Source organism: Prionailurus bengalensis, chromosome C1 (genome assembly GCF_016509475.1).
Source record: "Prionailurus bengalensis isolate Pbe53 chromosome C1, Fcat_Pben_1.1_paternal_pri, whole genome shotgun sequence".
Classification (NCBI taxonomy): Eukaryota; Metazoa; Chordata; class Mammalia; order Carnivora; family Felidae; genus Prionailurus; species Prionailurus bengalensis.
In genome coordinates, this window is record NC_057345.1 from 21,341,189 (window position 1) to 21,354,186 (window position 12,998).

Sequence of the window (12,998 nt, forward strand, 5' to 3'; positions counted from 1 at the left end):
TCTGTGTCTCTCAAAATGAATAAATAAACTTAAATTAGCCTTAAATGTTTTATGATATTTTTATACTATATATCTGTATCTCAGCTGTCTTAAAATAAACCCCAGTTGGTAATGTTCTCACTTAATACATTATACATTTCTATAATGTTCCAGCCTTAATGTTTATTTTATTTTGAGCGAGAGAGAGTGCATGTGCGTGCATGTGGGCACAGAAAAGGGGCAGAGAAAGAAAATTCCAAGCAGCCTCCGTGCTCTCAGTGCAGAGCCTGACGCCAGCGGGGCTCAGTCCCACCAACTGTGAGATCATGACTGAGCCAAAATCAAGAATTGGACGCTTAACTGACTGAGCCACCAAGGCACTCCTATAATGTTCCACTTTTAAACTATAATCACTGTTACTGAATTGGGTGTTAAAAAAAAAAAAAAAACACATAAAAGGTGGTGGATTTTATGTTTTAAAGTATATCATTTACCTTTTTCTCTCTTTAGAAACTATACCTCACCTCCCTAAACTGGTTAATAGTGGCATGGAAGATCCATTTGGTGAGTATCACTTAACATTTTTCTTAGTAAATGATATTTGTGTTTTATCCTCACCTCCATTAAACCTCTGTAAATTAATTTTTTTCATGTTCAGTATGCTGCTCTGTAGCTTAATGGCTCTCAGGCTTTTTGGTCTCAGGATCCCTTTATACTGTAAATATAATTGAAGGCCCAAGAGAGCTTTGTTGGCATGACTTATATTTATTGATATTTACTGTGTTACTGTGAAATATGTTACTGTTGATATTTACCATGTTGTACAAATTTTTAAAATATTGTTTCATTTATAACCGCTTTAATAAATTCATAAGCTTCATTAATAACATTGTTAATGAAAACTAACTCCCAAAACAAGGGGGAAAAAAAAGCAACAGGGGAGGGATTGTTTTGCTTTTTTTGCGAGTCTCTTTAATGTCTGACTTAACAGAAGACACCTGGATTCACATAGCTGCTCCTGCAGTCTGTTCTGTATCACATACCATATAGTCTCTGGAAAATTGACTATACAATTGAGAGATTATGAGAGTGAAAAGGCAAATAACATCTTTGTCTTATTTTTAAAAAATAATTCTAACCTTGCTATTCAGGGATCCCCAGTGTTTCCTACATTGTACTTTGAGACCTGCTGATCTAGAATGCTACTTACTTCAAATAAAACAAAGAACCATTTGGCAAGTTAAAATAAGAAGTTTAAAATTCTCGATCTTGAACACTTAGGAACTTATGAATTCTTCTGTTTGGTTGGAAGTTTAGTTCTGCTACTATTTCCAAACAAGTGTGCTTTGAAGTTCTTCATTAGTACTTGGCCAATGAAAGATACCATGGAAGTAATCATAATGGCAAGGATGTTCACTATTTCTAGTGAAGTTTGTATGTATGTGATATTTTATCTAACAGCATGGTTAAGGGAATGTAAATCTAGATACACAAAGGTTTAGTATCTACCTTTCTGACTAAAAAGTAAGTTACTGTTTTCCTATTGATTCTAATTCCAAAGAGAGATATAGTCTAGGGTATCCACCCCTTCCTCCCCCCAAATCATATTACAGATTAGGAAGACTAGTTAGGAAGAACTTAAAATTTAAAATAGGAGTTTAAAATATGCAAAAAAAAAAAGGGACCAGAGACTGTTTTCCTTAAACTGTTAACCTGAGCATGCTGGAGTAAGATTTTGATTCAGGCATTTTGTGATTCTTTGCTAAATGTGAAGAAATCTGAATCTCCTCTTATGCCAATGTAACTTGAAGTATAAGAAAAATATTACCAACTTTATATTCTACTCGTGCCCAGTTACCCTAGATGACTGAGATCAGCGCTTGGGCTACTGGTACAAGTAATAAGTAGTTCAGGTTAATAGCTATTGTCTTGCTTTGAGAACTTTGCCAGATCCAAATTTCTTCTGCTTTTTAAAAAAAAATTTTTTTAATGTTTATTTATTTTTGAGAGAGAGAGAGACAGAGTGTGAGCGGGGGAGGGGCAGAGAGAGAGAGAAAGACACAGAATCCGAAAAGAGGCCCCAGGCTCTGAGCTGTCAGCACAGAGCTGGATGCGGGGCTCGAACTCCCAAGCGGTGAGATCATGACCTGAGCCGAAGTCGGAAGCTTAACCGACTGAGCCACCCAGGTGCCCTGCTTCTCTCCTTTTAATGTCCGTAACTGCTTTTTAGGACCTTGGCCCCCTGAGGGGCTCTTACATCAAGTTCATCAACATAATCCTTAGTTTGAACACTAGAGGGCAGTCAGTACTTTAGTGATAAATTTGTAGTTTTATTATTAAGTTAATTCTGGTGGTGATTCCTTATGAACGGTTTAGTAAATCTAGTTGATTTTGGTTGCTTGGTGACAAATCGTATAGAACATGTACATGTGACAAACTAGAGTAACTTTTGACAACTCCAAGAATGTTTACTGGAAACAATTTTTCTCTATAACCCCCTTACCTCACCTATCTTAAGCATAACTTAAATTTAATCGCATCTGGGGCGCCTGGGTGGCGCAGTCAGTTAAGCGTCCGACTTCAGCCAGGTCACGATCTCGCGGTCTGTGAGTTCGAGCCCCGCGTCGGGCTCTGGGCTGATGGCTCAGAGCCTGGAGCCTGTTTCTGATTCTGTGTCTCCCTCTCTCTCTGCCCCTCCCCCGTTTATGCTCTGTCTCTCTCTGTCCCAAAAATAAATAAACGTTGAAAAATAAATAAATAAATAAATAAATAAAATTTAATCGCATCTAATTAATGTGCTTTTGATCACCAACATGAGAAAAAGGAAGGTGGTGTTCTGTGCTAGTGAGATTTTTCCTCTTCTACTTTAAATCTTGGAATCATAACCTGATTAGCATTTATATTCATAATGTGGATTCTAAAGAAAAATGGAATTTTCTTATTTGCTTACAAAACATACATATGGTAATGCTTGCTGGGTTATGATCTGCTCCGTGCCATTTGACAAAGAAAAGAATTCTGAATGTAAAGTAAGTGTGTTTCGAAGATGGTAGAGTCCTTATAAGATAGGATGAGAATTTTGTGATAATTAGGTTAGCTAACAGTTATACAAATGCACTGAAAAAGAATTATTTGTTGTATTCTGAAAACAAAAGTGAGGGATGTTGACCCATCAAGTTACAGTCAGCAGACCTAACGCCTCTGGGACCTTCCCTACGTGGACAGATATTTACACATTTCATTATATAATATTTTAAAATCACCTTTGTTAATACTATCACTGGTCTCACTGTAAAAGTCTTAAATATTGAGAAGCTGTCACACTCACTCTGGATATGTCTTCCAAAATTACCATTCTCTTTTGAAAGCCTGACTTACATCACTGGCAACAAGTACTGTCAGTTTTCTTTGTAGCGATAGGCTCACTTTCATTCAATTTTGAGAAAATACCTGTCAAATATCTAAGCTTGAATAATATAGTTTGTCATTCAATCCTTCAAGTAAAATTGGTATTTTATGGAAAAAGAAAAGAAAGAAAGAAAAACACCTGGCTAGTTCAGCTGGCAACTCAGTCACACAAGTGCTTTTCCTAAAGGTAACTGTTGTACGTAAGTATATGTTTTATGCGTACTTCCCATTTCCTCATACAGAATAATAGAAGGATATGTACTGAAGGATTTAGTTTTTATTAAAACTAATAACTTTTACTGCTTTATCAAAGACATTCTTAAAATTGGCATTGTTCTTCAACTGCAGTAATGTAGTGGTGAAGACCATGAGTTCTATTAACAGTTTGGTGCCACTGCCTTGATTTGTGTTAAGGTATCAGCAGTTTTGCTCACCATTGTTTTTGTACCATCAGGATAAGTGTCAACACCAGAAAAAGGCAAATAATCCTTTAGTATTACTAAGTCTATAGCTGTACCTCTTAGACTGCTGGAAGGATTTCAGGGATCCCCAGGCATCAATGGACCATCCTTTCTTCAGTTTCCTGAGGCTTAAGGAGTCTATTCTATGGAAGAAAAGCAACTTTGGGCAAAGTCAAGACTTGTGCTGGAGGTTATACTGGGCAGGGCTCCAGTGTGGACCTAGTCTTGGACAGGTGGCAGAAAGACGGTCAGAGGGAGTGGGCAGTTCTGTGATTTCTTCTAAGTTGACCATGACCCACCTACAGCTTTCAGGACTTGGTTAAAGAACACTTCTCTGGGATGAAATGAGTGTTCTGAGCTCGTTAGGCAGCCAAGTATTTTGAGTAGAAATTCATCAGCATTTAGTCAAGATAAACTGAGATATTGTCAAGATAAACGTTGTTATATTGTATTAGTCAAGATAAACGTTCTTTTATTGAAAGAGGATAAATTGCAGCAGAGATCGTGGTGCTGACAACCTTCAGTCTGCCTCTTGAGTCATACTGTTTCAATCTGGGCAGATGTCTCTCTAGGTGTGGTACACAGCTGTCATCCTGGGTAACCCTGCTCACTTGGGGACTCTACTTCTCTCCTGTGTTGGCTCCTTTGTTTAGTAAACCCCATGTCTTCTTCTTTCTTGATTGCCAGTTGCTTCTCAATGCTTGGCTTCCTAGAATAGTTTCCTGATTTTCACCTCTTTTTCCTTTAGTTCTGCCTCCTAGAAGACTTCTTCATCTTTACCTTCAATTAAAATTTTCTTCTCTACTATTATGTTTTGATTTTCTAGGAGATCTTTTTTTTTTATTCGCGGAATGTTTCTTTCATAGTATTTTTGTTTGTTTGTTTGTTTCAACAAATTTTCTTTGCCTTGCATAGTTTCTTTTCCCCTAAAGTTGCTTTTCTCTCTTTGTTTTGATCTGTTTTATGTTAGAGTTTTCCTCTGATGTCTCATAATAATTAGCTGTCTGCTTCTGATTAAGAGTGGGAAGCTTTAAATTAGAAGCTTTAAACACATAGGCTGATTACCTTTGGGCCTTTCTGTAGGGTGAGCTTCTTGTCCCTCTTGTTGAGGAAAATCCCCACACCAGTAGGAGAAGAGTCTTCTTGTTACTGACTAGATTTCCAGATGGTAAGGGGTGAGGGGGATTGGGCAGGGCAGAGGGGTTTGCTCCATTCAGCATTGTTGTGCACATGGTCACCTAATTCCCCTCAGGTTTTAGTACCGTCTTCCCATTGCCAACTGCCTTTTGTGTCCTCAGTTCAAAAACCAGTTGTTTAATCTCTTCCTAGAATCACACCTCTTGAGGGGCACCTGGGTGGCTCAGTCGGTTGAGCATCCGACCTCAGCTCAGGTCATAATCTCAGTCTGTGAGTTCAAGCCCCGCGTCAGGCTCTGTACTGACAGCTCAGAGCCTGGAGCCTGCTTCGGATTCTGTGTCTCCCTCTCTCTCTCTCTGCCCCTCCCGTGCTCATGCTCTGTCTCTCTCTCTCTCTCTCTCAAAAATAAATAAACATTAAAAAAAAATTAAAAAAAAAAAAGAAACAGACCTCTTGAATTCTGCCAGTGTTGGTGTGGGAACAGACATTCAAAGTCATGGAATGGGGAAGGTGATAAAGGAATCAAACAGCTTTTACCCTGATTCTCTTTATTTTATTTCTTTCCCTTTCACCTCCAGTTTCAAAGGGACCTGGTAGAATTCAATGAAAGTATTATTACTGTATATTAATAATTTTTACTGGGGGGGGGAGTAATGGCTACACTGTACATTCAGTGCGAGAGGAAGGAAGGGTCCAAAAAAGATGTGTATACAGTTTATGCTGTGTGATATCTCGTCCCCTACTGCTTTTAAAAACGGCCCGTTACCGTTTTTGCTTTCTTTCTTTCTCTCTCATCAACTGTTCATGGGTTACCAGCCACTCTCCCCACAGCATGCCAAAAGAAAAGGGACTGAAACTCTGTCATATGAAGCTCCTAAAGGTTTTTTTAGGTAGGAGAGGATCTGTATACTAAATTGCCTTCCCCGAATCCTCTGACTTTATTAAGTTTCTGTATACCCTTTCTTATATAGACGTAAACACGATTTGTTGAAAATATTTCTTTTGGCATGTGCTTGATGAAATAATTATTTAATGAGATAGATTGTTAGTATGAATCCTAAGTTTGAAATTGGTTGCAAAGGCTTTATTCATATGCATGGTATTCTGGGAACAGTTTTACAAGGTAATATCTGTTTTAGATTAAAATTTGTATCACATTGGGAATATGAGAAGCAGTGTGTTGAAGTAGAACAAAAGCTATATCTAAACAAATAAAATTAATTTATTTTCTCCGCTTCTGTATCTGAATTTATAAAATAACTATTATGTTATAAAGGGATTTTTCCTAGCTATTCAAGGACATTTGTTAAGGAGTCATGCTCACAGCTAATGCACTTAACTTCAAGGTTCATGGGAAAACAGGTTGCTGGGCTGGCTGGGTCAGTGGAGTATGTGACTCTTGATTTTGGGGTTGTGAGTTCAAACCCCACACTGGGTGTAGAGATTGCTAAAGTAAAAAATGAATAAAATCTTGGGGCACCTGGGTGGCTCAGTTGGTTAAGTGTCTGACTTCAGCTCAGGTCATGATCTTGTGGTTTGTGAGTTCGAGCCTGGCATCAGACTCTGCACTGACATCTCAGAGCCTGGAGCCTGCTTATGATTCTGGGTCTCCCTCTGTCTCTTTCTCTGTCCTTCCCCCCACTTGTGCTCTCTATCAAAAGTAAATAAATAAAAATAAATAAATAAAATCTTTAAAAAAATAGGGCTTCTGGTTGGCTCAGTCAGTTAAGCCTCCGACTCAATCTCAGCTCAGTTCTTGATCTTGAGGTCGTGACTTCAAGCCCTGTGTTGGGCTCCATGCTAGGGGTGAAGCCTACTTTAAAAAAAATAAAAATCACCAAAGTTCATGGGAAAACATTTTTGTGATGCTGTCATGTTGTTACCACTTGAAGCTCTAAATGTGTTAATAACACGTACCCTCCTCCCTCCTCCTTAAGAATGAAGACCAAAATATGAACTTAATTAGTTTTGAGATCCTTAGGGAGTAGGAGATAAATTCCTTTGGAATTAAACTATGCCAAAAATGATATTAGTTCTATTTTTTTTTCTGTAGTTTTGAATGGAAAATTTAAAAAGCATTATTATAAATATGTATTAAATATCTTCCTTTTCTGATAGGACTGTAAACTTAAGGAGAGCGAGATCTTTCTGTTGTTCCACTACCCAAGAGTAAGCACACAATACATATTTGTATGTATTTCTTATAGTGATTTTAAATTTTCTGCGTAAGGTAGAATAACCAATTATCAGGGAAATAGCACAAAACACCAGCTTCTGTAAACTTTAATAGCACTGATATCATGTAATTTTTTTTTTTCTGTCTGTACCACAAAAAGATGAGCCATAGTGGAAATGCAAGCCTGAAAAGTAGTAATGCTGACATTCTGGACTATTTCCCATATACTTTCTCTACTTTTCAACCCTTCTGACTACTCCGTGGTCCCTACATCATAACAGGTGTGATGAGTTGACTAAATGTGAAGACTGATTTCCATCTGAATTTACTTCTGCATACTGAGCCCTTATCAATGTGCAATGAACATAGCATAGGCCATGAGTATAAAAATTCAGGGATGCCAGGGTGGCTCAGTGGATTGAGCTTCTGACTCTTGATTTCAGCTTAGGTCATGATCCCGGGGTCATGGGATTTAGCCCTGCATTTTGCTCTGTGCTGAGAGTAGAGCCTACTTAAGATTCTTTCTCTTTCCGGGGCATCTGGGTGGCTCAGTCAGTTGAGCGTCTGACTTTGGCTCAGGTCATGATCTCACGGTCTGTGAGTTCGAGCCCCCCCATCAGACTCTGTGCTGACAGCTCAGAGCCTGGAACCTGTTTCAGATTGTGTCTCCCTCTCTCTCTGCTCCTCCCCTGCTTGCACTCTCTCTCTCAAAAATAAACAAACATTTAAAAACAATTTTTTTTTATTCTCTCTCTTTCTCCTCCCCTGCCTCTCCCCTGTGCTAGCACACTCTCTCATATAAAAAATAATTAAAATTAAAATTAAAAGGAAATAATAGGAGAGAAGGATGGCTTTCACTTACCATTTTGTATCTTTTTTTTTTTTTTTTTTTTAATTTTTTTTTTTTTTTTTTCAACGTTTATTTATTTTTGGGACAGAGAGAGACAGAGCATGAAGAGGGGAGGGGCAGAGAGAGAGGGAGACACAGCATCGGAAACAGGCTCCAGGCTCCGAGCCATCAGCCCAGAGCCCGACGCGGGGCTCGAACTCACGGACCGCGAGATCGTGACCTGGCTGAAGTCGGACGCTTAACCGACTGCGCCACCCAGGCGCCCCAGTATCTTACTGTATGCTTTGCGTCTTTTAACTATGTACCGATATTACTTTTATTTATTTTTTTTTAAGATTTGAGAATGAGAGAGTGTGTGAGTGGGGGAATGGCAGAGAGAGAGAGAGAGAGAGAGAGAGAGGAAGAGAATCCCAAGCAGGCTCCACACTAATAGTGTAGAACCTGATATAGAGCTCCAACTCACAAATCATGAGATCGTGACCTGAGTCGAAATTGAGAGTTGAATGCTTGACCAAGTGAGCCGCCCACGTGCCCCTGTATTACTTTTATTTTTCAAAACATAAACAAGGATTTTATCTGCATTGTAGTTTTAAGGACATTTTTGTTTCTTCTTTATATTTCTCAGTGTTAAAGTGTATAAGACTAATTTTTTAAATATTTATTTATTTATTTACTTATTTATTTAGAAGGAGCCTGCGCATGCACACAAGCGGGGAAGGGATAGAAAGAGAGGGAGAGAGAGAATCCCAAGCGGACTGTGCACTGATAGTGCAGAGCTTGACTCTGGGCTCGATCTCACAAATCGTGAGATCATGATCTGAACCAAAACCATAAGTCGGATGCTTAACTGACTGAGCCACCCAGGCACCCCTATAAAAGTAATTTCTTAAAGGAGGTAAAAGATAGTAGAAAGGTTTTGTTAATAGGGATTAAATACTATAATGGTCATTTTACATGCACAGTTTAACTGTTGTGCCTAAAATAACCATGTTAACAATGTGGCCTTTTAAAATACAAGACATTTTATTCTTCTCATGAACTAGATTCAGCCTATCCTATCAAACTCCAGCACCATTGACTTGGTCCTCATCCATTCATTTGTTCAGTAAATACTGAGCAAAATCAGCAAGGCAGCATGTCCTAACAATTAAGCCCTTGGCTTTGGAATCAGACAAACTTGAGTTCAGATCCCAGTTCTGCCATTTCTTGGCTATGTCCTTTGGCAATACAGTTACCCTTTGATCTTTAATTTATCTGTAAAATAAGAATATGGATTTTGCCTTTTCCACAAAGTTGCTATAAGAATTAAATGAATTAGGGGCGCCTGGGTGGCGCAGTCGGTTGGGCGTCCGACTTCAGCCAGGTCACGATCTCGCGGTCCGGGAGTTCGAGCCCCGCGTCAGGCTCTGGGCTGATGGCTCAGAGCCTGGAGCCTGTTTCCGATTCTGTGTCTCCCTCTCTCTCTGCCCCTCCCCCGTTCATGCTCTGTCTCTCTCTGTCCCAAAAATAAATAAACGTTGAAAAAAAAAATTAAAAAAAAAAAAGAATTAAATGAATTAGGAGCACCTGGGTGGCTCAGTCGGTTAAGTGTCTGACTTGGGCTCAGGTCATGATCTCACAGTTCCTGGGTTTGAGCTCCACATCGGGCTCTGTGCTGACAGTACAGAGCCATCTTGGGCTTCTCTCCCCCTCTCAAGATAATTAAATATACTTAAAAAACTAAAATTATTAGGGGCGCCTGGGTGGCTCAGTAGGTTAAACGTCCGACTTCGGCTCAGGTCATGATCTCACAGTCTTTGAGTTCGAGCCCCGCGTCGGGCTCTGTGCTGACGGCTCAGAGCCTGGAGCCTGTTTCGGATTCTGTGTCTCCCTCTCTCTCTGACCCTCCCCCATTCATGCTCTGTCTCTCTCTGTCTCAAAAATAAATAAATGTTTAAAAAAAAAACCACTAAAATTATTAAATGAAATAATGCTTGTAATGTTTGTAACATGATGCCAAACACATAGTAAATATATAATAGCTGTAATATCTAAGCCACTAAGGGTATAAACGTGAATAAGACATGATCCCTGTTTTTTTTTTTTTTTTTAAAGTAATCTCTACTCCCAATGTGGGGTTCAAACTCACGACCCAGTATCAAGAGTCACATGCTCTTCCAGCTGAGCCAACCAAGCACCCCTGGTCCCTGTTCTTATGGAGCTTTCAGTCTGGGTTAAGCAGTTACAAGGTGCTGCTTAGGATTCCCCTCCCCCCCTCCCCCCGACTTCTTTCTTTAACTTATGTCTGGTTAATTGAGATATAATTTACATACAATAAAATTTACCCTTTTTAGGTATATATTCCTGTGTTTTTGAAAAACATGTAGGGGGCGCCTGGGTGGCGCAGTTGGTTAAGCGTCCGACTTCAGCCAGGTCACGATCTCGCGGTCCGTGAGTTCGAGCCCCGTGTCAGGCTCTGGGCTGATGGCTCGGAGCCTGGAGCCTGTTTCCGATTCTGTGTCTCCCTCTCTCTCTGCCCCTCCCCCATTCATGCTCTGTCTCTCTCTGTCCCAAAATTTAAAAAAAAAAAAAAAAAAGTTGAAAAAAAGAAAAACATGTAGGTTGGTATAACCACTATCACAATCAGTATTTCTTTCGCTGCAGAACTTCCTTGTGCACCTTTTTAAAAAGGTTTATTTATTTTTGAGAGAGTGTATGAGTGGGGGAGGGGCAGAGAGAGCAAGAGAGAAACCCAAGCAGCCTCTGTGCTGTCCACACAGACTCCAATGCGGGGTTCGAACCCAGGAACCATGAGATCATGACCTGAGCCAGCAGTTGGCCCCTTAACTGCGCCAACCAGCTGCCCCTCCCTGCTTACCTTTTTAAATAATCTCAATCTCGTCCCTCCACTCTTAGCCCCTGGCAACCACTTAGATCTGAGTTCTGTCCCTTTTTCCATAATGTTATATAAACAGAATTGTATGACACATAGCCTTTTCTGTTTTTTTCCACTTAGCATAATGCTGTTGAGATTCATACATGCTATGAAGTATATCAGTAGTTCATTCCTTTCATACCTTTTCCGGAGTGTCATATATTTGGATTCATTGCCTTTTAAGATTTACTTTTTTCACTTAGTGATATGCATTTAAGGTTCCTCCATGTCTTTTCATAGCCTGATAGCTCCTTTCTTTTTAGCGCTGAATACTATTCCATTATTTGAACCTACCACGGTTTATCCATTCATCTACTGAAGGGCCTCTTGGTTGCTTCCAAGTTATGGCAGTTATGAATAAAGCTGCTATAAACGTGTGTGCAGTTCCTGTGTGGACATACATTTTCAGTCATTTAGGTAGATGCCAAGGAGTACAGTTTTTGGAACGTACGGTAAAAGTATGTTTAGTTTTATAAGAAACTGCCAGATTGTGTTCCAAAGTGGCTGTCCTAGTTTGCATTCCCATCAGCAGTGAATGAGCCTTCCTGTTGCCCCACGTCCTCACCATCCTTCAGTGTTGTCCATGTTTGGGATTTTGGTAATTCTAATAGTGGTTTCTCATTATGGCTTTAATATGCAGTTCCCTCATGACCAACTGAGTAACTTGTCATGTGTTTATGTGCCATCCATATCTTTGGTGAATTATCTATTAAGATTTCTCCCTCTTTTTAAAAATTGACTTATTAATGAGTTGGAAGAATTCTTTACATGGTTCACATGCAAGTTCTGTACGATATATATGTGTGATACATGTGTTTTCTCCCAGCCTGTGGCTTGTCTGATTAGCAAGTTTTTAATTTGATGAAATCCAGTTTTTTTCTTTTATGGTTAATGCTCTTTGTCTTCTAAGAAATCTTTGCTTAACCCAGTGTCGCAGAGATTTCTCTGTTTTTTCTTCCAGATGGCTTACAGTTCTAGGTTTTCCATTTAGGCCAGTGACTCTTTTTGAATTAATTTTTGGATGTGGTGCAAAGCTGAAAATGTTCTCTGTTGTCTGCTAAATTACTTTAGCACTTTTGTTGAATACCTGATAACTTGAGCAATTTTCTAGAAAAATATAATTTACCAAAGTGATTCAAGATATAAAAATCCCAGGGGCACCTGGGTGGCACAGTCGGTTAAGCGTCCGACTTCAGCCAGGTCACGATCTCGCGGTCCGTGAGTTTGAGCCCCGCGTCAGGCTCTGGGCTGATGGCTCAGAGCCTGGAGCCTGTTTCCGATTCTGTGTCTCCCTCTCTCTCTGCCCCTCCCCCGTTCATGCTCTGTCTCTCTCTGTCGGAAAAATAAATAAACGTTGGAAAAAAAAAATTTAAAGATACAAAAATCCCATATAGACTAATAGTCATGTAAGTAATGTTAAAATGTGTCTAAGCTCAGTGGGTTTAATGGTAATTTCATTCATAGTGTGAAGAAACAATTATAATGCTCTATCAACCACAGGAGAACAGAAAAAAAGATAGAAAAATACACCCATCTATTATAAAGTTAACAAGATCTTGATAACTGGATACTTGATAACTAAAAGCTGACAAAGATAGTACAAAAATAAAAGTGGCATTTCTCTCATCTCAGTGTATATAGTTATAGAGATTTTATATAAAGTACTTGCAGATTAAATCCAACAAATGATTATTGCATTTATTTTCTGATTACAAAAACCACACATATTTCTTCCAGAAAAACTAGAAAATACAAAGTGACATAAAGAAAAACTTTTATGCCCAGTGATAACTACTGATTTATTGATACCATTCTGATGTATCTGCTTCCATGATCTTTTCCAGAGCAATTACCTGTATCATTATACATTTTTAGCAAACTGACTTAGAACTGCTTTTTTCCCCATTTGATATGTCACATCTCTCAGTATATTAAAGGAATATGATCAAGAGGATTTCTTTTAGGATCTAAAGATATTGAGGAATCTATAAATAATAACATATTAGTACATCAGAAAACAGGAGGAAAATGATATGCTCATTTCTGGAGATGACAAAAATTTTTTATTTTATT

General features: G+C 39.0%; 1 protein-coding gene across 9 annotated transcripts in view; it reads left to right on the top strand.

Moving 5' to 3' along the window:
- Positions 1–12,998, top strand: part of LOC122480177 (mediator of RNA polymerase II transcription subunit 18) — a 135,599-nt gene that overhangs the window by 58,994 nt on the left and 63,607 nt on the right. For all 9 annotated transcript variants that reach the window (XM_043574220.1, XM_043574224.1, XM_043574221.1 and 6 more), the window contains one exon: positions 490–543. In XM_043574220.1, coding sequence (XP_043430155.1) covers positions 490–543 — 54 coding nt within the window. The remainder of the gene's footprint in view (positions 1–489; positions 544–12,998) is intronic.